General features: G+C 36.3%; 1 protein-coding gene across 12 annotated transcripts in view; it reads right to left on the bottom strand.

The window, feature by feature from the left end:
• DLG1 (discs large MAGUK scaffold protein 1) overlaps positions 1 to 25715 on the bottom strand; it is a 288506-nt gene extending 262791 nt beyond the window's left edge. For 6 of the 12 annotated variants that reach the window (XM_057545179.1, XM_057545185.1, XM_057545187.1 and 3 more), the window contains exons 1-5: positions 24885 to 25314; positions 24544 to 24628; positions 24369 to 24418; positions 23216 to 23347; positions 6244 to 6410 (exon numbers count right to left, since the gene is read on the bottom strand). In XM_057545179.1, coding sequence (XP_057401162.1) covers positions 6244 to 6410; positions 23216 to 23347; positions 24369 to 24387 — 318 coding nt within the window. In that variant the 5' untranslated portion in view covers positions 24388 to 24418; positions 24544 to 24628; positions 24885 to 25314. Of the gene's footprint in view, positions 1 to 6243; positions 6411 to 23215; positions 23348 to 24368; positions 24419 to 24543; positions 24629 to 24884; positions 25316 to 25696 lie in introns of those variants that run through there. The other 6 variants (XM_057545190.1, XM_057545181.1, XM_057545182.1 and 3 more) reach the window with 6 other exon arrangements.
• Between the last annotated feature and the right edge of the window lie 559 nt (positions 25716 to 26274).

The raw sequence follows: 26274 nt of genomic DNA, 5'->3' as shown, positions 1-26274 counted from the left end.
CAATAAATTTTTTAAAGTTAGTATTTAGAGGACTTCAGATTAAACCTGGCAGGCTGAATATACACTTCCACTCTACTGTCTCCTAACTCTACTTAAATTAAAGCACATGGATTACTTTAAAGCATTAAATACAAGGTCAAAGAGAAGGGGAAAAGAGAGATCCTCCCTATACCACTGAGTCAGATAATTTCCCTCCCATAAAGATGAACTCAGAAGGAGTTCCATCAGTCCCCATCTGATACAGGAGACCTAGAGATAGCAGCAACAACTGAAAACAAGAGTACATTACTGAAAGTGGGTATTCTTCTTAACCTACTTTAGGTTAATTAATACTTTCTTTTTTCACAGAATCATACTATACCTTCTGATCTGCAACCTGCTTTCAATCATTTAATAACATATAGTAGATATAGAGACTATATTTTTATGCCTGCTATTTTATATTACATTAAGTGGCTGTATGATATTACGTTTATCCAGTTTCTTACTGATAATCATTTAGATTGTTTTGTTTTTTATTAATATTACAAATAATACTGCAATGAGCAGGCATATATTTTTTAATATATATTAATAATTTTCGAGAGTACATCTGTGACATATACTGGATCAAAGGATATGAATATATACCGTCAGGCTGTCTTTCAAAACTGCTGCACCACTGTATTCTCCTACCAACAGAATAAGAGTTTCTGCTTCCTCACATTTAATTAATCTTTGACAATCAAGTTAGTTAAAAATATTCTGTCAATTTAATTTGCATTTTCTAAAGTTACATTGAACATCTCTTCATAGGCTTATTGGCCCATTTGTATTTCTTTTTCTCCAAACTGCCCATTCATGTCCTTTGGTCACTTCCCTATTGAATTTGGCTTTTTTCTTCTTATTGATCGGTAAGAGGTTTCTTGAGTTAAAAGGGTTAGAAATTAGTTCCTTTTCATAAATGTGACAAAACGTTTTCCCAGTGTAACATTTATTTGTTCATTGTATCTTTTAAGATACAGAAATTCTATAATCAAAGTTCAGACAATCAAACTTTGTAAAATCCACGAAGAAATTCTACAGTCAGTATTCTTAACCTTTTCTTTGAATTTTTCAAGGTTTTCTTTGTTGTGCTTAGAAAAGCTTTCCCTCTATCCAAAAACGACTGAAAAGTTTATTTTTATGGTTTCATTTTTTTTTTAACCTTTTGATCCATTTGAAATGTACTGTATCATCAGGAATAGGATTGCCACAGACTAAATGTTTGTGTCCCCCTCCAAATTCACAGGTTGAAATTCTAACCCCCAACGTGACAGTATTGGAGTGGCCAAAAAGTTCCTTCGGTTTTAAGTATAAATAAAAGACATATTTTTCATTTTCACCAAGAATTTTATTGAACAATGTACTCACTGTTTTGTTCCACTACCTTCTGCCATTTTTCAGGCAACTTCATAATTCCATCTTCCCAAAACTTTTTATCTTTTTGATCAAAGAACTCTTCCAGGTGCCTTTTACAGTCTTCCAGGGAACTGAAATTTTTTCCATTAAGAGAATTTTGTAAAGACCGAAATAAAAGGAAATTCGAAGGTGCAATGCCTGGTGAATACGGCAGATGAATCAGAACTTCCCAGCCAAGCTGTAACAGTTTTTGCCTGGTCATCAAAGAAACACGTGGTCTTGCGTCACCCTGATGGAAGATTATGCGTTTTCTGTTGACTAATTCTGGAAGCTTTTCATCGAGTGCTGCTTTCAGTTGGTCTAACTGGGAGCAGTACTTGTTGGAATTAAACGTTTGGTTTTCCGGAAGGACCTCATAATAGAGGACTCCCTTCCAATCCCACTATATACACAACATCACCTCCTCTGCACGAAGACCGGCCTTTGGTGTGGTTGGTGGTGGTTCATTTTCCTTGCCCCACCATCTCTTCCATTCCACATAATTGTACAGTATCCACTTTTCATTGCCCGTCACAATTTGTTTTAAAAACGGAACATTTCGTTGCGTTTAAATAGAGAATCACATGCAGGAACACTGTTAAGAAGGTTTTTTTCACTTAACTCACGTGCAACCCAAACATCAAAGCGATGAATATAACCAAGCTGGTGCAAATGATTTTCAACGCTTGATTTGGATATTTTGAGTATGTCAGCTATCTCCCACGTGGTATAATGTTGATTGTTCTCACTTAATGTCTCAATTTGATGGCTATCAACTTCAACTAGTCTACCCAACTGTGGAGAACTGTCCAGCGAGAAATCTCCAGCACAAAACTTTGCAAACCACTTTTGACACATTCCATTAGTCACAGCACCTTCTCCATACACTGCACAAATCTTTTTTTGCGTTTCAGTTGTGTTTTTACCTTTCTTGAAATAATAAAGCATAATATGCCAAAAATGTTGCTTTTTTCTTCTATCTTCAATATTAAAATGGCTACACAAAAATTCACCAATTCTGGTAAGTTTTTTTTTAAATGTACGCTGATATGACAGCTGTCACAATACAATCTAACAAAATTTTTTCAAATGAAGTTAAAGACAACTAAGCACTAGTAGAGCCATCTTACAGAAAAAACCGAGTGAACTTTTTGGCCAACCTAATATTAGGAAATGGGGCCTTTGGGAGGTGATTAGGTCTTGAGAGTGGACCTTTTGTGAATGGCATTAATGCCCTTATAAAAGAGACCCCAGAAAGCTTCCTCACACCTTCCTCAATGATAAGGACATAGCAAGAAGATGGCCATCAATGAACCAGGAAGTGAGATCTCACTAGACAGTGAATCTATTAGTGACCTGATCTTAGACTTCCCAGCCTCCAGAACTGTGAGGAATAAATCTGTGTTGTTTATAAGGCACTTAGTCTATGGTATTCTGTTATAGCAGCCCCAAAGAACTAAGATAGAATAGTGCATCCTTCTTTGTTGGAATTTCTCCTTAAATCAGACAATTTCTCCTACTCTTGCATTTTGCTTCCTTTCATATATTCTTCTTTACAATCTCTAAAAGTAATTGTTCTTATTTTAGAATAGATTTGTTTTTATAAAAATGACACATGCTCATTATTTTTAAAAAGTAACAGAAAAGTACTAAAAAAAAAAAAAAATCCCCATTACCCACAATCATTAATATTAAGCAAACGTATGCAAACATCTCACTAGACATATGTTCAAAGTAAAAGAAAGACATACCAAAACCAAAAAAAGTTGTAACTGGGCTTCCCTGGTGGCGCAGTGGTTGAGAATCTGCCTGCTGATGCAGGGGACACGGGTTCGAGCCCTGGTCCGGGAAGATCCCACATGCCGCGGAGCAACTAGGCCCGTGAGCCACAACTACTGAGCCTGCGCGTCTGGAGCCCGTGCTCCGCAACAAGAGAGGCCGCGATAGTGAGAGGCCCGCGCACTGCAATGAAGAGTGGCCCCCGCCGCTCGCCACAACTAGAGAAAGCCCTCGCACAGAAACGAAGACCCAACACACCCAAAAATCAATCAATTAATAAATAAATTTTTAAAAAAAAAGTTATAACTAAATGGAATACTAATTATGTCACTTTAAAAATAAATAGTATTAATTTTCATTTTACTACATCAGAAGAAATAGAAGAAACACAGTCACAAGGCCACATATTAACTGACAAATGGGAATCTGGCAAGAGTTAGATCAGTTACCAACTGTTAAAAAAAAAAAAAAAAAACAAGAAAGAAAAGTGGATAGATGCTTTACAAGACAAAGATTTTTACTTTAAGAGAATAAGAGAGGCAAGCCCTGGTGGAAATTGATCAATCTCAAATAATTTTTGCAAAAATAACTCTCTTTAAGATAGTCCTGCAAAAGTGAACATAAAGTGAAAGAGACAAGATCATGTTGCATGCAATTTTGTCAGAAAAAGATTATCTTACTTTTTAATCCAAAATTAGTGCACAGTGTAATAATAATCTAATTTTTTTGTACAAGACAAAATATTTTCATGATTTTAATTTTTTTCAAGTTATAGTCCAATAAAAACTTTTTCTGCATTTGTTTTGAGTCAGTGGATTCTCTTCAACTGTAAAACACTTGAGGTGAATTAAATTATCCAACTCTCTTTTCAGTCCCAAACATTGTGCCCCTAAGAGTTTAAAGTAGGAATTGAAATGAGAGATCAAGTTAAAGGTCACTTAGCCAAGTTTTCTGTCCAAATGAAGCATAAATGAATGGGTAATAGGGGAACATACTTTCCTTCTTTCCCTCAAAAGAAATCAAATCTCCAAATATTCCAAGCTTTTTATTTGAGGTCTTACGACTGTCATCCATCAGTGTGTTTCAAAACTATTTGCATTTTCAGACTAACATCTTCAGGGTATCCCGTCCTCTCTGAAAAACAGTACTTCCCTTTAACTGACCTTAGCTCACAGATTTTTCTCTTTTTACAAATCTAGGACTTGATGGATATATCTCCATGTTCCCCTTACTAAGTCCACCCATGAATGGGTACAGATTTCAAACATTACTACAGCATCTTCCATGCGCCAAGCCCTAAACAACATTTTGTAACCATACTCCCTTCTCCTCCATGTTCCTAATTAATAAGATCTGATATTTCAGTCTGAAAGGCCTTATTCTCCTCTTAATTTTAGATACCTTTATTATGTCCATAATATACCTTTCAGGACATGCAGAAACCAGCAACGCAAAAAGCATTCTAGGTACCAGTGCCTCATAATTTTATAAAAGTTGAAATGTTTCCAATACCATTCTTAATGGAATTCAATGCACAGTTGATCTTTCAGACTGATATCTATATGGAAATTAACTTGCAGCTTGCAGAACTGTCCACTTATTTAACCTTAATGAACATTTACTGGTTACACTGAGCAAGCCATTATCTAAACAATCACCTATAAAAACAGACAAATCAACTTCAAGAACTCTATGCTTTATAATCATAGTTGAGCATCATAAATCAGACAATAGAAAAATAATTAAGTTATTAAATAAGAAGCCAATTCTCTTAAAATTTAACATGTTTCTTAAAATTTTTTAACCTAGGACCACAATAAATGTGAAATAGAAACTGTATTACTGATTAACATTTTAAAAATCTATGTGAAATGGACTAACATAAGTGCAAATGATATATCAATTAAAGGGAATGGAAATTGAAACTATCTAAGAGAAAATGATGATGAAAATAAGAGAAGAGAAAAATAAAGATACATAGGCAATACAACACTACATTCTCTAACCAAAGAGAAAAATACAAGGACATACTATGACTAGTAAACAGAACTGTGAAATGGGTATTAAGATGCCTAAAATCCAAAGGTAAACTTGCCCAAATTAGCCGAATAAGCTGGGTCAAGTCATTCATTTTCTTCTGGATCTCAGTTTCCTCATCTTTAAGATGAAGAGGAGGGATCAGATGTTCTCTGATTATTCCTGCTCTAAAATTCTATAGTTCTATGCTATTTAATATAAGAGAAAACTGAGAATCTGTTTCATTACCAAAGGGCTGTCTGGTTGCTGCCTACCACTACTTTTCCCTGATTCAATTTTCCAGGCACTTCTCCAGCAGTAAGATACTAGAATCAAAGTCAGTCAGACAACCACCTTCAAATGACTAATGTTCCTCAGACAGAATCCTCATTACAAAATGCTTCATATCTCTGTTATGTCATATCTACCAGCAACAGTAGATCACAACAAAAAAAGAACATTACTAAAACAGTTATGAAAACTCAAAGAAATAAGAGTTTTAGCTACAAAAAGAAATAGAGAAACCAATGCTGTCCTTAAGATTTCTTGATCAGTCTCTAGTGAGATTTAACAATGCAATCCTTCAAGCCAATTAACAGAGAATCCTTGGGAAAAATGTAGCAACTGCTTTCTGAGAAAAAATACCAGAGCAAAACCATCTTTTCAAAGTAGTTTCCATCTAATTATTGTACAGATGGAGCCTCACTAAGGTCTACCATGCAAAGTAATTTTTAATAAAGTAATATACTTTAAGTAATATTAATAAGCCTGAAGTATTAATACTAAGTAAGACTAAAGTAATACTTTAATAGTCAAGTATTTCAGACCTTGAACCATTCACAACATTTTAAGACAGGGGTACCAGAAATTCTGAGCTTTTCCTTTCAAAAGTATTTTCAATCCCATCCTTTTTATTCTATTATAAATGATACTTCCACAAAATATCCATTTTAATAAAATGAGAAAACTTAGTAGCCCCAATTAATTGATCACTGAAAAATGGCTTAAGGAAAAGTTTTTTTATCTTACCTCTACACTAGGGCTAAGGCTACTTGGTAGTGTTTCTGAAGTCACAGTAGTGCTTGGAAGGCTGGAAATTTCCCAAGTATTCACAGGCTGTATTGGTTCAGACTGCTTTGAACGATCTATACATTTTGGATTATCCAGTAAGGTCACTTCATAAAATTCTTGAATATCTAGATGTGAGGAAAGGAAAAGAAAAATTCAAAAGTATTTGTATTTTCTAATTAAACTATGCATTGCTGAAACAACGTAACTCAAAAGCAAAATTTTTACTCTAGATTAGTAAAATAAATCCAATCTTATAATGTACTTATACAGTGAATATTTTCTCATTTTATTATGTCACAGTCATATCAGAGCCTGCAGGGCACAGTGTAAAAGTCACAGGCTTTTTATACTTCGAAGTCAGTGCCGAGTTCAAATCCCTATTCCGTCATCAATTAGCTACATGTATAGGCAAGTTACTTAATCTCTGATAACTTGCCTCTTATCATTGTGAATTGTTTCAAGTATTCAGTGCAATACATGTAAAGTGCACACTGGCACACACTCGGCTCCTAACAGACAGTAGTTCATACCATTATTGTGAATTCTGCAGACATAAGTCATCACTGATATTTTATATTTTTTATCACCAATATCCAGGCTGGGAATGTAAACCCCTCAAGTGGTTTCAACTGCCCTTGTAACCAAAGTAAAACAAAAGAAGAATAATACATTAAAATAAAATCAAAGAACTAGGAAGTATTTTTTAGATAGCCTCAAATTTGAATATTTGAAATAGTAAGTTAAAACATTTTGTTATTTTAGAAATAATCAGTTAAAAGTATGACAAAACTCTAAAAGAAATGATAAATGTACTTATAGCAGCACAGGATAATTTGGAAGATCAAGTTACTCTGCTATCAGCTGGAATTATATGAACTTAGTATATTAACAGTGGTTATTCATGCTGCTCAGAAGCTCTGAGTGGTAGTTATATCATGTTTAAGTACACCACTACTAGTTTTTTATTCACCTCCTGGTATAATTTTGAGTTGGTTTTTTTAAAGGAGGGAAATTATTATTTAACAGTAAAGATGGGGTATTATCTTGTATAGAATCACATAAAATAACTGTAAATAATATTTAGAAAGAATAACTTTTATTTCTTGTTTTCTCAGTATGATGAAAAGATTAGTATCTCCCTTAAAAAACAACATCAGAAGATACTAGAGACAAAGTAACTTCCTTTTTAGTTTTGATAACCAGTGGAATTGTAGAACTTTCTAGATAAAGGGCAAATAAAAACTCAGGTCTGACAGTGAGAAAAGTATCGACCTACTTCACAGGATGTTAATATTGCTGCAGAAAATTGTATGTGAAAGCATTTTATAAACCATGAATCACTATATAAAACTGTTCACATAACCATCATGGAAAAAATTAAAAACTCAAATTCAGAGCATTAGCTACAAATTCAGAGCATTAGCTACAAATGGTTCTTACCAAACAAAAATTGTTTAATCTGAACCTAAGTCAAGTCTTTAGAACCAACTTCTAGTTCTGAGGCAATACAGGGGACAGAGGAACAAGTTAAATGACACCAGAAAAGCAATCAACAAAACTGATTCAGAGGGAGACATTCTACAAGACAACTGGCCTGGTATCTTTAGAAAGCAATGTCACGAAAGGGAAAATAAATTGTTTGAAAGTTAAGAATTTCTGTATAAAGGAAACAAAAAAGACACACCAACTAACTGCAATGTCAGAGCCTTAACTGGTGTGTGTGTGTGTGTGTGTGTGTTTGTTTGGGGAAGGTTGGGGAGGGGGGATGAACTACAAAAGACATTGTGACAAGAACAGGGAAACTTAAATACAGACTATTTTCCAGAAAATATTAGGGAAAAAATTTTTTTTCTAGAAGATATATATGTGTGTGAGAGTATGTATATATTTATGTAGCAGGACATGTATTTCTATATATGTAAGAGGTATATTTTTTATATATGTAGGAGATAAATATTTGTAGATCTATCTACCTACCTGTCTATAGAGATCTCTTACCCCCCCAAAACAAACAAACAAAAAACAGAGCTCCTAGTACAGTATTATGCCCCCCCAAGAGCACTAAATGAGTGTTGATCAATTGGTTAGTTACCAGTCTCAATATGAATAGCCCACATCACTACATAAAATTTTTATTATATTTTCCAATACTGTAAGTCAAGTTTCAAACCCTAAATTTCTATGTGACCTTTCATTCTATAATTAACTAGCAGAAATACTGATATATTGTCCTTTAATAACATCGCTTAAAATTTTAGGCCAGTGCTGTCCAAACTAACTATCTGCAGTGATAAATGTTCTATAGCTATACTGTCCAATATGGTAGCCACTAGCTATATATGGCTCTTGAGCACTTAAAATGTGACTAGTGTGACTGAGGAACTGAACTTATAATTTTATTTAGTTTTAATTAATTTAGGTACCCACATATGGCTAATGGCTACAGTAGAGGACAACAGAGATCTAGACTAATATAATTCAGAGTAACACTTTACTATCTAGTATGGTCAAGTAATAAAATGTTGCCTACACTTTATTATGAATTTTTCAAAAGCTCACTTGCAGCTTGCTACTATCAATTGAAATACCTCATTTCTAGGTCTTACATTAATCTATCGAACAGTCCTTTCTAACTTGCTGTATCTGAGCTCCTATGGACTAGAGAACCAAATATCCACATTATTAAGGATATCACATTTAAGAAAAAACAAGCTGAGTAAACACCCACTAGAATGGTTATTATCAACAAAACAGTAAATAACAAGTGTCGATAAGGATATGGAGAAATTAAACCCTCGTGCATTGCTGGTAGGAATATAAAATGATGCAGCCACTGTGGAAAAGAGTATGGTGGTTTATCAAAATATTAAAACACAGACTCACCATTTGATCCAGCAATTCCACTTCTGGGTATATTCCCAAAAGAATTGAAAGTAAGGACTCAAATAGATATTTATATACCCATGTTCATAGCAGCATTATTCACAATATCCAAAAGGTGAAAACAACCCAAATGTTCATCAACAGATGAATGGTTAATAAACAAAATGTGGTATATACAAACAACGTAATATTATTCAGCCTTTAAAAGCAATGAAATTCTCATACAATCTACAACATGGATGGATGAATCTTGAAGACACAATGCTAAGTGGAGTAAGCCAAACACAAAAAGACAAATATTGTATGATTCCACTTATATGAGGTACCTAGAATAGTCAAATTCATAGAGACAGAAAGTGAAGTTATTCCCAGGGACTGGGATAAGGAGAGAATGGGGAGTTACTGTTTAATGGGTAAAGAAATTCAATTTGAGATGGTGAAAAAGTTCCAGAGATGAATAGTGGTGATAGCTACTGAACGTGAATGTACTTAATGCCACTGAACTGCACACTTATTTTAAAAATGGTAAATTTTATGCTATATATATTTTATCACAATTTTTAAAAATGAGCTGAATTGAGAGTCTAGTGGAGTTTAAATGAGTAAAGTGCATGGGATACAATATGTGGGTTTTATAATATTTTAGCTATTTAGATATCTGTTTCTCACTAGGGTCAGGATAACTGATATTGCCAGATAAGACCCAACTTAAAAAGAGATTAGTTACCATACCTGGCTAACTAAAACCATAAGCAAAAGTACTGAAATATTTGTTAACATATGTACAGTGTGGTGACATTTCTGATGACAGTCTGTCACAGTTATTATCACTTTCCTTAAAAAAATGTATTTATATACACACACACACACACATCTTTAATCTTGACCCATATTCCATCTCGACTAACATTCCAAAGTTTATACACTTTATTTCATTTGTCCACCACATTTCTTCATCTTTAGGGTGTCCCGAGACAATGGAGGTGAGCAACATAATAACACTCCTTCAGAAACTATTTCTCAATTACAATTCCTTCAATTGTATCAGTGATGCTTTTTCAAAGGTGCACCCAATCAAAAAAGGCACCCTCTGGAAAAACTGCACACACAGACTGAGCTTTTCTTAGGAGCCCCAAGTATTAATATTTTATATTTCCCATGCAGTCCCTCTTCTTTATAATCAACATTTTATATGTCAGAAGAGAATTATTATCACTGATCATAACTATAAAGATTTAGGAAAAAAGGTTAGATTATCATTATGACAAGATTAGCATTTCTACAAAGTAACATTCTAGAATTCAAAATATTATCTTCTACTTTTTCTTTAGAGTTTTCTAAACTCAGGAGTATAACATGGAGTACCATAAGATATCTAGTCTAAAGTAAAACAGAAGTTACTACACAAATATAAGACAAAAACAAACATGGTAAATTCTAGTATAATCCCAATCTCTCCTATTTCCTAAAAGTCTATTCAACATGCCAATGTCTGAAAATCCAAGTTATTCTCAAAAGACCAACTTCATGAAAATAAAGAATTAAATTAATGAGCTTACTCTGAACACTTAAGACATTCAGCCAATAAATATTAACGGAGTGAGGGACTTCCCGGTGGCGCAGTGGTCAAGAATCCACCTGCCAATGCAGGGGACACGGTTCAATCCCTGGTCCAGGAAGATCCCACATGCCGCGGAGAAACTAAGCCCATGCGCCACAACTACTGAGCCTGTGCTCTAGAACCCACGAGCCGCAACTACTTAGCCCGCGTGCCACAACTACTGAAGCCCACATACCTAGAGCCTGTGCTCTGCAACAAGAGAAGCCACCGCAATGAAAAGCCTGCGCACCACAACGAAGAGTAGCCCCCACTCGCTGCAACTAGAGAAAAGCTCACGAGCAGCAACAAAGACCCAACGCAGCCAAAAATAAATTAATTAATTTTAAAATATATATATTAATGGAGTGAATACCTTCTGGAAGAGAAATAAGAGAATTAAAATATGAGATACAACCATTATGTCTTCGGGAGATTGAGATAACTGAGGAAAAAAATTATACAACACCTAAAGTTTTCCAATTTAAAGCACCTAAAAAGGCAGAATTCTATAAAAGTTTGATAGCTATATTTTAAATCATAGTAAATCAAAGTGTAAAGAAAATGAGAGAATGCAGTAGTAGTTAAAATGATTGCCATTAAATAGACAAGAGTGATCCCATACTCATCCAAAAATACATACAGCTCACCCAGATATATACCAGACATATAATTTAAATGTCTGATACATTTTTATCACCCTGGAAAAAATTATTTACTTTGAAAATAATGATGCACTAAAGCAAGCAAGAAGAGAAAACAAGAAAATGCAGGAATGTTAAAACATGCGTTAGAGGGAAACTACCCTTTAGTTGACTCCCAGTTGAAAATATTAATTTTGTCGAGCCTACAGATCAGTATTATCACAGTCTATTCCTCATTTTCCATTTATAGTCTGCAAGTGGTTTCACTGTTTTGGACTAAATTGGGTCCCCACAAGTGCAGTTCCTGAACAAAGATCTAAATTATAAGGTCACAAAGCTATAACACGTACAATAGAAAAATTCTCAAAAATTAAACTTAAACACATCTAATTAGTCCAACAGAACTGAGGAGAATCATTCCTATCTATTACAAAAAATTTTTTATTTGGAAATCTCTAAGATTACATGTATTTCAGAAGTCTCCAAATCTAAGTAAAAATTTCTTTATTATTTTCTTGCTAAAATTCTAAGTTTGCAAACACTAGGAGTAAGGGAAGTACAGAATTCCAGAAATTCCCTCAAAGGAAGTTGAGAAAAAGTTTTCTAGCTTTTAGTGATAACTTACATCATCCTAAACAGAGAAACTCACAAACCATAAAACACTTCTCAAACTAAAGAAATAAGGCAGTACTAACTCAGGATCAGAATAGGAAGTCTAAACACAGGCTCAAGAATGTGTAATAATTTAATATAATATAGGTAATATCTCTAATCTATGAGTAAGTAATATTTTAGTTAACAGAAAAAATATTAAGAAAAGACCTTAACAGATACCTCAGCAAAGAAGATATACAGACAGCCAATAAGCATATGAAAAGACGCTCCACCATACATCATCAGGGAAATGTACATTAAAACAAAAAGATACCACTACACATCTATTAGAAAGGCCAAAATACAGAACACTGACAACAACAAATGCTGGCAAAAATATGAAACAATGGGAACTCTCATTCACTGCTGGTGGGGATGCAAAATGATACAGCCACTTTGGAAAGCTATTTGGTGGTTTCTTACAAAACTAAACATACTCTTATCATACAATCCAGCAATCATGTTCCTCAGTATTTACCCAAATGAGTTGAAAACTTATGTCCACACAAAAACCTGCACACAGATGTTTACAGCAGCTTTATTCATAACTGCCAAAAGTTGGAAGCAACCCAGATATTCTTCAATAGGTGAATGAATAAACTGCAGTACATCCAGACAACAGAATATTATTCACACTAAAAAACAAAAACAAAAATTAAAGAAAAAACAAAAACTATGAAGCCATAAAAATATGTGGAGGAAACTTAAATGCATATTACTAAGTGAAAGAGGCCAACATGAAAAGGCTACATGCTGTGTGATTCCAACTATATGACATTCTGGAAAAGGCAGAACTATGGAGATAGTAAAAAGATTAGTGATTGCCAGGGGCTGGAGGTAGAAGAGACATGAATAGGCAGAGTACAAAGGATTTTTAGGGCAGTAAAACTACTCTGTATAGTGTGGTGGATATATACAAATATAAATCTATAACAGTAGACATATGTCATGATACATTTGTCCAAACCTATAGAATGTACAACCCCAAGAGTGAATACTAAGGTAAAACTATAGGGCTTCCCTGGTGGCGCAGTGGTTGAGAATCTGCCTGCTAATGCAGGGGACACGGGTTCGAGCCCTGGTCTGGGAAGATCCCACATGCCACGGAGCAGCTGGGCCCGTGAGCCACAATTGCTGAGCCTGCGCGTCTGGAGCCTGTGCCCCGCGACGGGAGGGGCCGCGATAGAGAAAGGCCCGCGCACCGCGATGAAGAGCGGTCCCCACACCGCGATGAAGAGTGGCCCCCACTTGCCGCAACTGGAGAAAGCCCTCGCACGAACCGAAGACCCAACACAGCCAAAAAAATAAATAAATAAATAAATAAATAAATAAGAAAAAATCCTTTAAAAAAAAAACTATAGACTTTGGGGCTTCCCTGGTGGCACAGTGGTTGAGAATCCACCCGCCAATGCAGGGGACACGGGTTCGAGCCCTGGTCTAGGAAGATCCCACATGCCGCGGAGCAACTGGGACCGTGAGCCACAATTACTGAGCCTGCGCTCCGCAACGGGAGAGGCCGCAATAGAGAGAGGCCCGCGCACCACGATGAAGAGTGGCCCCTGCTCTCTGCAACTGGAGAAAGCCCTCGCACAGAAACGAAGACCGAACACAGCCATAAATAAATAAATAAATAAATAGACTTAAAAAAAAAAAAAAAACTATAGACTTTGGGTGATAACGATGTGCTCATGTAGGTTCATCAATTGTGACAAATGCACCAATCTGGTGGGAGATGCTGATAATAAGACAGTCTATGTATGTGTGGGGACAGGGGGTATATGGGAAATCTCTGTACCTTCCTCACAATTTTGCTGTGAATCTATAACTGCTCTAAAAAATAAAGTCTTTAAAAACTTAAACTGAAACAGATATGAGCTATCAAGTCATGAAAAGACATGGAGAAATCTTAAATGCACATTGCTAAGTGAAAGAAACAATCTGAAAAGGCCACACACTTGTGATTCCAACTATATAACATTCTGGAAAAGGCAAAACTACAGAGACAATAAAAAGATCACTGGTTGCCAGGGAATCAGGAGGAGGGAGAAAGAGACGAACAGGTGGAGCAAGAGACAGCAGAAAGATCAGTGGTTGCCAGGGGTTTGGGGGTAGGGAGGGAAGAGATGAATATGTGGAACACAGATTTTTAGGGGAGCGTAACTATTCTGTATGATACTGTAATAGTGGATACATTTGTCAAAGCAACAAATGTGTATGTCAAGTTTAACGATGTATAATGCAAAGAGTGAACCCTACTGTAAACTATGGACTTTAGTTAATAACAATATATTAATACTGGCTTATCAACTGTAACAAATATACCACACTAATGAAGACGTCAATAAGAGGAGAAACGGGAGTGTGGGGTGGTAAGGATATGCGAACTCTCTGCTTTTCACCCAATTTTCTGTAAACCTGAAACTGCTGAAAAAGTTAAAAGTCTAATAATTTTTTTAAATGTTTAAGGGAGCATAATAATGAATTTATATTATAAAAACAAGCAATCTCATACTGTATTTCAAAATAATTTCCAAATGTATTAAGGATTTAAACGTTAAAGAAAGAAGCCATGACAGAATTTGAATATAGTAAAGATTTTTATAATCTCAGGGATAGGAAAGGCTTTCTAAGCATAATACCAAGGGTAAAAGCACAACAAAATTGATAAATCTAACCATATATAAATGTTTTTTTAATTAAATTTTAAAAACAAATGACAAACAATGGAAGCTATTTGCAACTTGCAAGGCAGACAGAATTGGTATCTCTAATGTAGATTTTATACCTCTAAGAAAAAAATGAAAAAAAGTATTTGAGGATTAAAATATTTGACAAATTGAATCTAGTTTCCTAGTATTTTTCTACCTATAACACTTACATAAATGGTGATTATTGATATTAGTGTTTCATTTTTATGTATTTTATTGTTTGTTATTAAACTCGTAAAACAAACAAACAAAAAGTGGTTGGAGGGGCAAATGACATGAACAAATAATTCACAGGAATTAAAATAAACAACGATGTAAGAAAATTCTTACATCGTTGGCTATTTATTTATTCAAAGAAATACATAATAAAACATCAAAATGACTGAAGGTGTATTCCACATATCAGAATAGAAAATATTAAAAAGATAGATAATACTCCATAGTGCTTAAGGTATAGTAAATTAGTCATTCTTCCACATAATATCTAAAAAATTAAATTGATATAACATTTCTGACAGTAATTTTAAAAATTACATCAAAAGCCTTTTTAAATTGCACATCCCCTTTTACTAAGCAATTCAATTCTAGGAACTTACCCAAAGGATATAATCAAGGATGCAGAACAAAGAGGCATATACAAATGCAATGTTGTTTATAATTCAGAAAAATTATATACCTAAAATGCTCCTAGGAAATCATTAATAAAACTACTATTTTAACTATTTTACTATTTACTATTTATTTTTAACTATTTTTACTACTATTTTAACTATTAATAAATCTATACAATGAAACACAGTCTTTAAATGGTACAAATCCATTGATACGGAAAGGTACATAATGATAAATTTTGTGGGATAAAAATAGTTAAAATGTATAGCACAGAGAAGTCACACTGTATACACTTAAGCAAATTCAACCATAGCACCTCTTTCCACCAAAAAAAGGGCAATTCTACCCATCAGTCCACCTAGTAAGTAAATGTCAGCAAATAAAAAATGAGAAGGGAGGAGACTGTCCCTCAGGCAGTCTCCATTTTCATAGCATCTCTCTGTATCTCACTGTGCTGAATGTGATTCTAGAATTATGTGCTTTTAATACAAGAGGTCACTTAAACACAAGCCAACTACTTCATCAGTTGATCAACTGAAGAAACAATGATTTCGGGACTTCCCTGGTGGTCCAGTGGTTAAGAATTCGCCTTCCCATGCAGGGGACGTGGGATGGATCCCTGGTCAGGGAGCTAAGATCCCACATGCGGCAGGGTAACTAAGCCCGCGCACCACAATTACCGTGCCCATGCGCCTCAACTAGAGAGAAGCCCGCACACCGCAAACGAAGGATCATGCCTGCCGCAATGAAGACCCGACAGCAGCCAAAAAAAGATTTTTCTTGGCTGAAATCAATGATTTCTTTCCACTACAGGGAAAAACAACTGTATTGTAGTTAATGACAGACAGTGTTAAACTCCTGAAGGATTTTTAAGGATAATTTTAATCTGATATTTTTCACTTTATACACTGATTTTAAGTATCAATTCCCACTGAATTGTAGAAACAATTATACTATGTTTTATTTATGTAGGGAGTTTGTTTTGCAAAATGAAAGTGTGTATATATACACAAGAATAGCATTCTAGAAGGATATTCACCCTATGGAAGTAGCAGGTGTTGGTGTGAGAATTTTCTTGCTTATAATATTTTATATAAAGTACATGTATCTGATCTTAAATGTTTATAAATTCCATTTTGGAGGGTTAGAGAGAAGGCAACTAGAAAGCTAAAAAACAATGAAATATAACCCTGCCATTTCAGAGGGAAAAATTTTATCAGTTAATTAACTAAAAGCACAATGTTTTTATAAACTAAAATACACAATAGTCAAACCTACTGAGGCACAGATACTCTTTCATCTAAACCAACGTGCATTTAAAAAGCCATTTTGATTCCCAAAGAGAAAAATATATAAAATTTTAAAGTATGTATTATAATTTGTTGTTTCACACACTAGAAAGAGAAAAAATGTCAAGCCAGTATCCAAAATAAATTATTCCAACACTTTAAATACTATATGACTAACAGTCACACGGTATTCCTTAAAACAAGGTATGTATCAAAAGGAACCAGAGCTTCTCAAAGAAATGGTTGATCCTAAGGCTGGGGCAGGATATGTACAAGATGAACCTGGAACATCTTGTTATGCCAAAAAGTAAGAAAGTGCTAAAAAAAAAAAAAAAAAAAAAAAATGAGGGCATGTCATAAAGTCATAAGAGCAAGCTTGAGAAGCCTCCTACTAGGCAAATCTGAGACAATCTGAACACCAAAATCATTAAGGATGGTAATAAATTATCCACCTCTGAAAGAAATATGATAGCTAGCTAGCTAGCTAGGTAAGTAGATAGATAAATGGGAGAGGAGTGCTCTTAATTACAGTAAAATGCCAAGTGTTAGCTGGAAACTGTAGAAAAGTGCTGCTGTTAAAAATATATATATAATTTTTCAACTGTCATTTTCAACATAGTAAAAACTGATTCAGGCAAGCATCATCAATGGATGCTAAGTCTAGATGGAAATTTTGCTAAAGAACAGGGTACATGCAAGGTGTTACTGTCTCCCCCACATATTGCTTATAAGTTGCAAAGGGGAAAAAAGTAGCTACAGAGAAATCAGACAACACCTTAACTGGGTGATTAAAATTAACATTACAAATGAAGGGCAGAAGACATCATGTACCTCTGGATGTACAGAACCATATAGAATACATAACCTGAGTCTAATCACAAGCAAATATCAGACAAAACTAAAATGAGAAACATTATATATAAAAAAAATAAGAGCAGAGGGGAACTGTATTCTTCAAATACGTCAATGTCATAAAAGACAAAGGCTGTGGAAATGTGCCCAGATTAAAGAAGACTAAAGAGACATAACAACTAAATGCAGTACCTGGATAGTGCACTGGAAAAATAATTTGAAAAGGAAAATTTTAGTAGGAAAAAATTTATCCCTACATAGATGAAATAGCTTAGACTAGAAGAAATATTTACAGATGCTTTTACAGCTCTGTGATTGCAAAGTTCTAAAGAGAATTCAACCAGATTCAGCATAATCAAAGCAGGAGTAAGTAAAACTATTAACAAATAAATAACAATCCAATTCAATCAAAACCACCAACAGAAAAGTTAAAAAAATTTTCCTCCAATTCCATAATTTTTAGTCAACAGTCTGATCCATATCCTGTTATAAATGCTTTCCTTTCTCAAACCTAGCCTACAAAGTTACACACACACACACACACACACACGCAGGTGCACAAAGTTACCAACAGACTAAAAAGTTACATCACTGGGACCAATAATAAACAAAAAAACTAAGGAACTTTGACATTTTACCATTATAGCTGGAAGTTTGTAAACTTTGATTACTAAGTAAATACACCTTTCAAAGTGTGTAAATTCTATCATTATAAACATCATTCCATCATTATAAACATTCTCCTTCAAAGTAAAAACTATTTTAAAAACCATGTTTTAAAAACACTGACCCTACAGATCAACATGTATGTTAAACATATTGTCAGTGTTCTTTATCACTATGTTTAAGTACAATGTTCTTATAAATTAAAATACACAATAGTCAAACCTACTCAGGCTTTCGTCTAAACCAACGTACATTTAAAAAGCCATTTCGATTCCCAAAGAGAAAAGTACATACAATTTTAAAGTATGTATTATAATTTGCTTGTCTTATAATTTGTTGTTTCACACACTAGAAAGAGAATAAATGTCAGGCCAGTGTCCAAGATAAATTATTCCAACACTTTAAATACTATATGACTAACAGTCATAGGATATTCACATTAAAATACTCAACTTATGATAAAGAACACCCTAATGGCTGAAGGTGAAAAGAGGCTCTGGACTCAGATTAGTTGAGTCCAATTCCTGGCTCCACAATTTTCTATGTGAGAGTCCTTGGGCAAGCTACATAATCTCTCATTTCCTTTTTTCTAATCTATAAAATAGTATCATCACCTCATAAGTGAATATATGCCTCATAGGATTATGATGACTAAACGAGATACTTTTATTAGCAAGAGAAAGTGTTCAATAAATGTTAGCCATTATTACTTCTTACATACTTAAAAAGGAGTCATACTCTCACATCCATTAGGATGGCTACTATCAAAAAAACTGAAAATAACAAGTGTTGGCAAGGCTGTGGAGAAATTGGAACCCTTCTGCACCACTGGTGGGATTATAAAATGGTGCAATCTCTACGGAAAACATTATGGTGGTTCTTTAAACATTTTACATGTAACTGTCATATGATCCCACAATCCCACTTCTGGGTGTACATTCAAAGGAACTGAAAGCAGGTTCTCAGAGATACTTGCACACACACATTCACAGCCACGCTGTTCACAATAGTCAAGAGGGGTAGAACGCAAATGTCTATCAATGGAGGAAAGGATAAACAAAAATTTGACACACACTCACATTTATATACATATACTCCAACACACAAGAATATAACTCAGCCTTAATAAGGAAGGCAGTCCTATCACACGCTACAACATGAATGAACCTTGAGGACATTATGCTAAGTAAATAAGCCAGTCACAAAAAGACAAATACTTTATGATTTCCCTTATATGAGGTATTTACAGTAGTCAAAATCATAGATACAGAAAGTAGAATGGTGGTTACCAAGGGCTGGAGGGAGGAGGAAAAGGGGAGTTGTTGTTTCATAGGTATCGAGTTTCAGTTTTGAGAGATGAAAAAGTTCTGAATTGTTTCACAACAATATGACTGTACTTAACACTACTGACTGGTACATTTAAAAATGGTTAAGATGATAGATTTTATGTTTTTTTTACAATTAAAACAAAAAAGAAGTCACACTTGAAACTCAGTATCTCCAAACTTAAAATGTCCTTCACCATGTTTACAAGGGCAAGTGAAACTGTTAGTTAATAAAGCAGCAATAAATGAATTAGAAGCTAAAAAATCTCAGAAATGGACAGTTTTATTACATAACCCACCTTCACTGTGAATATCTGCAGAAATAAAATAGTGCATTAAAATAAGCTTGCTATTTATCGCAGACAAAATATACAAATCAAATGACTCACTCACTAAAGTCTCTAAAGCCAGCCTGATCTTGAGACCAGGTTTTTCTCCTGTGCACAAGGAAAGTAGATGAATTCTCTCATCCCGTAAGTAAACCCAGGGGTCTAGACTGGTACGAAATCTTTGAGGACTACCGAGGTCCTCTCAGATCCCAGACAAACATAAGAATCAGAAATGACCTTAAACCACTATGGACCTGGAGAGCAGAGCTTTGACTGTTATCAAACCATATCCAGTCTATTTTACTCACAAAATTTTCAAATATAAGTACACAAAATGAGAATACAAAAATCAAATATATTTAGTTTTCAACCTGCTCTCACCTAAATCAGGGATTAAAATTAGGCAGACTTTATCTCCCATTTATACAAAAATAATCACCAGATGTTTTGGGAATAAATTTTAAACAAATGTATAGTTCATGGACTTTTTTTTAAGCTATAATTTAAATATTCACCTTTAAAGAAACAACTTAGCTGAAACTCAAGAGTTAATAAAAACTTTTCTGTTTTCAATAATTTTTAAATCTTCAAGCCATCCTTCAAGGATACTACCAAGCATCAGGGCAAGAACAATGATTGCCATATTTCACTGAATTGAGGATATTGATATGGAGGATATCAACTGTAAAATGCACCATTATTTCACATGCCACTAAGAATGTAAAACCATTGCCAATATATATCCGTTAAAAAATGAATCCCAAATTCAGAGATACCAAAATTTTTAAAAACTGGTATCTTAGAACAGATGTAGTGCAATATGTGCATGCTTGTTCCTCTGAATAACCCGAAGGTACCAGAAACCTAATCTTAATAATATATCAACTACAGAGGGAGTTGGGGGGGGGGGAAATCAACATTTCTATAACACCAAACCCCTAGGGCCTCACACAAAGTTTTTTTAAATGCATGAAAATAGCCGATACAAACTACCAATTCAAGAAATCAATCAATAAATAACCGCTGCAGAGTGCAAGTCCAAAGAAGTAACTAGATAATTCACTATAGCCTAAGGAAATGATTTCCAAACTCTAGAAGTCAAAAACCTAAGCACCATAGGACTTTCAAACAATTAGTGGTCAAGACCCCATGTCTCCTTTAATCCAATGGTCCACAGGTATCACCTTAGAGGATAGAGTGCTACCTACTAAAGGAAAACACAGTTAACACAGAATTTTTCAGTACACACTATGAACACAGTGGACTCTAGTTTAGCTTAGGGTAATTTACAGGATTAAAGTACATTACCACACTGTTTCAAAACCAATGGTACAGGTGCAAAGCAAAAAAAAATCTTACTGACCTAAAAATTTTCAAAAAAAGGAATAAAGATTAATACATTAACCCAACTTAAGCATGCACCAAAATATGCATTTATTAATTTAGTAGTGTCAACAATTAATTCAATTACAGTATGGAAACACAAAAAATCTCTACTAAATTTACGCATTTCAAAATTCCTAAAATCGATTACTTTTCTTACACCAAAATCTGATCCCACATTCTATAAAATCTTAAAATATAAGTAAATCTAAATATCAAAGTAAATTCACAACCAATAAAGTTATACAGGACAAAGAAGATTCACAAATATAACTCACAATTAGAAAACTAACTCTATCAGAATTCAATTATGCATAAGAATAAATACATTCAAAATAGGCAAGGCAGAATACATTTAAAAAAAAAAAAATCCCCCTAAACATAGTAAATCTACCTCCAATCTATGGAGAAATCTAAGTGCAGGTTCTGTTTGGTTACCTCACTAACCATTTAATTTTCTTAAGTTGCAGACTCCACACAGAGGACTCCATCTATGTCCAAATGTAAAAGAAGACATACAAGTCATACTATTTTTTTCTAAACAGTGACCCTACTAAATAAAACACTCCTAGGTTTAATAGTGATTTAGAAAACCAAACAACTAAAAATGATTTTTCCCTTCCTTTTTGGTTTTTTCAGAGGAATCCAATTTGATCATCCATTTGGACCTTAAACCTCAGAGCTTAGAAATCCAAATGTAAAAAATGTCCATCAGTTTAAACAAAAAAGGCAAAATGTTGCTAATTTTTGAAGATGGGTGACAGATATATACTAGTTCATTATACTGTTCTCTCTTTTGTTGTATATATTTTCAAAAGTCTATAATAATGCTAAATTTAAAAAAATTATTCAGATGTATTGAGTGATCTTCTTTAAAGTCTTCTTTAATTCTAAAACTAATTTAGTATAGTATCAATTTACCAATAAGTTATTTGACAGGATACATTAACTTGAAAGTAGCCCTCAAGCCACATCAAAAGTTACTCCATCAATAGACAGATATAAGGCTGTAACTACTTTGAAGTTACTGAGGAAAAAATTGTAATACAACGAAATATATGTCTTATTTTAATATGTTATATAGCCAATGACTAATAAAAACACATTTTATTCTTAGAATTGAAAGAGACAATTTTTCTAGTTCACTGGTTTGTATACTTTTCAAGCTACCTAGAGAAGAGGGACAGAGACAGAGCATCCTGTTTTATATACTGCGGATTATGTACAAAATATAAGATTTTGCTTTAAAAAGGGGTCTAGCTACTTTTTAGAAAAAGGCTTAAAAACCACTGTTCCATTGCACCCACATGCTACAGATAATAGCGACTTAGAAAAGATTAAATGACTTGTACCATATCATTCAATCAATGGCACTGTCAGGAGTAGAATTCAGCACTCTTGACTATGTATGTGTTCAATTCTCCTTTAAAACAACGCACCACATCAAATTTAAGTTACAGTTAAGAATAAAATTGTTTCAATATTCTTGTCTGTAAAATAAGATTAGACAAGATCATCTGTAAAATCATTTTCCAGGTCTAAAATTCTGACTCCACGAATGCCAAGTTTAAACAGAGGTCTATATTAAGGGAATGAATGTTCTTAAACATAGCAGAACTCCTCAAACATTTTCAGGGATTCCAGAGAAATAGCAAGTCAAATACAGAAACAAGCTAACAGTTATTCAGTCATTACTTTTTGGATCCTGAAACATTTTTGCAACTTCTTCATCTTTTAACGTTAGGACGTTAAACTCTGTTATCAAAGACCACTGAAATAATCATACTGAAAGTTTTTTTGGTTATTAGATACTTTTGGAAAGAATACTGGCCTAAGTATCAAAATACACAACTCACTGGATGTTCAAGTTATTGAATGCCTCACAGAGAACCAAGTATATCACTCTCTGAAGTTTAAAATAAATGAACTCAGAGCAGCATTACGCCTAGCTGACACATAATGGTCACAAATAAAGTTTTAATTCCCACCTATTAAAGCCTGAAAGAGGTTGCTCTGAAATATGTTAATAACCCGTTCTATGGAACTTCTGAGCTGTCTGTCTTCTGTTTGGCTTAGTTTCGAACGATAACCTTCCAAAAGGTGCAATGCTCTCTGGGTATCTGAAAAGAAAAAAGAGTCTGATTAGGGACTTCCCTGGCGGCACAGTGGTTAAGAATCCGCCTGCCAATGCAGGGGACACGGGTTCGATCCCTGGTCCGGGAAGATCCCACATGCTGCAGAGCAACTAAGCCCGTGCACCACAACTACTGAGCCTGCGCTCTAGAGCCCACAAGCCACAACTAGTGAGCCTGCATGCCACAACTACTGAAGCCCGCACGCCTAGAGCCCGTGCAACTCAACAAGAGAAGCCACCGCAATGAGAAGCCCGCACACCGCAATGAGTAGCCCCTGCTCGCTGCAACTAGAGAAAGCCCGCCCGCAGGAATTAATACCCAACCAGCCAAAAGAATAAAAAGTTTAAAAAAAATTATACATTTACAAGAAAGTATTACAAACTAGCTATGCAGCAAATGATTCTGCAAGGCACCTAAACAATTCCCAACATTCTCCAAGTCAATCCATGCCACTATGTTCATGTACACATATATATTCCCTAGAATGATCCAAAAAATGTTCAACGTGTTACAATAAAGGAAGAAGGTGAGCAGTTTGTAATAAATGTGTACTAGTGATCATCTGATCAAAGTATTAGTAACACTGTTTCAGCTGATCTGATATACAAAAGCAGAATATCTACAATTTGTCATTATAATTCAAATATTACGTGCTTCAAAACTACTAGTTCTTAACCAGTATCCCACATTCGCTCACAGAAGTGTTTAGTAAGAACGATAAAATGAAATATTAAAACACCAATACAGAATTTTTAAGAAGACATTTCAGAGGGAAAATGTTAATTGCCTCTCCAGTCACTAGAGAGATGTCAAGGAAAAAAGCCTGACAAACATTTAGGTGTTTCCATCGTCTGAATGATGTGAGGCTTAGATTCCCTAAGTAGTAAGGCTAGGGCTGTGCTGTCTCATCAGAGTTACACAAACATCTTTAAAACATAGCAATCACAAAACAGACATACAGAAAAGCAAGAGACACCCAGAGAAGAGTTCCGACGTAAATTCTCACCTTGCTTCCGGACCGGCATTTTTCTCCAGAATCAGGAAGAGGGCACACACCTTTAAGAACACAAAACATAAAGGAAACATTTAAAAAATTTAGAAAAGAATAGAATCGAGGTTAAACTAGCATTTCCCCCTAACTCTCAAATCGAAAAACTCCTAGCCCTATTTGAAAAGCCCACCTGGCAAAGTTTTCCCAAGTGAAAGGAAGAGCCGCACAATCCAGCAGTGTCAATCCAGAAAGCTTTTACCTAAGGTTGGGTTCCCCTGCAAATGTAAGAGCAAACAGAAGCAAGATGCCAAATTCTCCTCGAAAGCTGCCCCCTCTCCAAAGGGCACTAAATGCCTGGACATGGGGCCGGCCTCCCCCGGCAGAAGTATACATACCCCCCACCTGCTACTGGGGGGCTGAAGAGGCTCTCCGACCCTTGGCCCCTAAGCCAGCAGCGGCTGTAGCGCACTGGGAGAAGGGATCAGCTGGACTGATCACCCCGCCCTGCTCGGGCCCCCTCCTCTCGCTTGCCTGTCTCCTTGCTCGCTTCCTCCGAGCTACTCCAGCGAGGGCCGGACAGGGCAGCGGCCGCTCTCCGCGACGCCCTCGCGCCCCACATGCACACCTCCGCGGGCCCCCACACCTGCGGCGCGGCCACAAAGTTCCAGCGAGTGGCGTGCGCTTGGAGCTGGGGTGCAACCCGGGCGGTCTCGGGGCGGCTCCCCCGCCCTGCCCCGCTCCACGTCCCCCCGCCCCGCCCGGGGCTCGCGGAGCTGAGCAGAGGGGGGTGAGGGAACGGGGGAGGAGCTCCCCTCGGCGGCCGCACCCCCGTTGCCTCTTCCTCCTCCTCGGCCACCGCCGCCGCCGCCGCCGCCGCCGCCTCCACACTCGCCGCTGCCCGGTAGCCCGCTCGCCCTCTCCGCTCTTAGCCGCCCCACCCCCGGAACCTCGCCTCCTTCCGCGCCCCCAACCGCTCTCCCCCTAAACTTTCCGCCAAGATGGCGGCCCTGGATCTGGACTGCCGCGCCCCCACGTGACCGCTTTCCCGGTGCTCGCAGCCAATGGGAAGTGAGGAGGCGGCTCGCGCCGAGCCCCGGGCTCCCAGCGCTGCTACCTTTGGTTGGGGGGGGAGGAAGGCCAGGAGGGGGCTGGGGAAGCAAAAGGGGACCCGGGGAGCATCTAGGTGCACCTCCTCGCTTAAAGGGGCGGCCACCAAAGTGGCTCTGAGGACAAAGGAGTTGACACACAGACTCTACAGGTGGCCCGGGGGGGCCCTGGAAGAGCCCGCCTTTACCTCGCCCTAGCCCACCGGTGTGTCCCGCGATTCTGAGCGAGTAACGCACCAGGCCAGGAAGGGTGAGGGTGTCGGAAGAGAGACGTGACTTCACCTACGCCAGATCCAGGACACACATTCCGAGACACCCTTTAACCTCACTAAACACGTGCCTGGCACCCCCGGGGGGTGGATCCCCAACCTGGAAAAGTGTTCTCCGGGAGGAATCATCAGCACCACCCAAAATAGGGGGCGGGAAAGGGCGGAGCCTGGGAGGAGGGGAAAGGGAGGCGTTTGGGCGGGTGGGGGAGGGGAGGGGAGGGGTGCCGTCTCTGCACTCTTACACTTTGTACTAATATTTTAAAAGTTACTATTAGCCCCTCAGTAAAAAGTTTTGGGGGGATTGAATTAAAGAAGGGTAGGTAAAATAGGGAGATTAGTTAATCTGATAAGAGTTTGAGGGTTTCACTAGAGAATTTTTTAAGTCTAAGTGATTAATTCCAAGTATGAATGCATTTAAGGATGGGAAGAGAAAATTGGTTCCCTCTTTTACTCACTCATTCATTCCCCCTTGCCTGCAACCCCTGCCCAGTCAACAGCTCCAGGTATTACCCAAGCTCTGGCTGCTCCTTTAAGAACTCACCTGTA

The sequence above is a fragment of the Balaenoptera acutorostrata genome, chromosome 4 (genome assembly GCF_949987535.1).
Source record: "Balaenoptera acutorostrata chromosome 4, mBalAcu1.1, whole genome shotgun sequence".
NCBI classification, from domain to species: domain Eukaryota; kingdom Metazoa; phylum Chordata; class Mammalia; order Artiodactyla; family Balaenopteridae; genus Balaenoptera; species Balaenoptera acutorostrata.
Note: the sequence above shows the minus strand (reverse complement) of the source record. Positions and strands in the feature narration are given on the sequence as shown.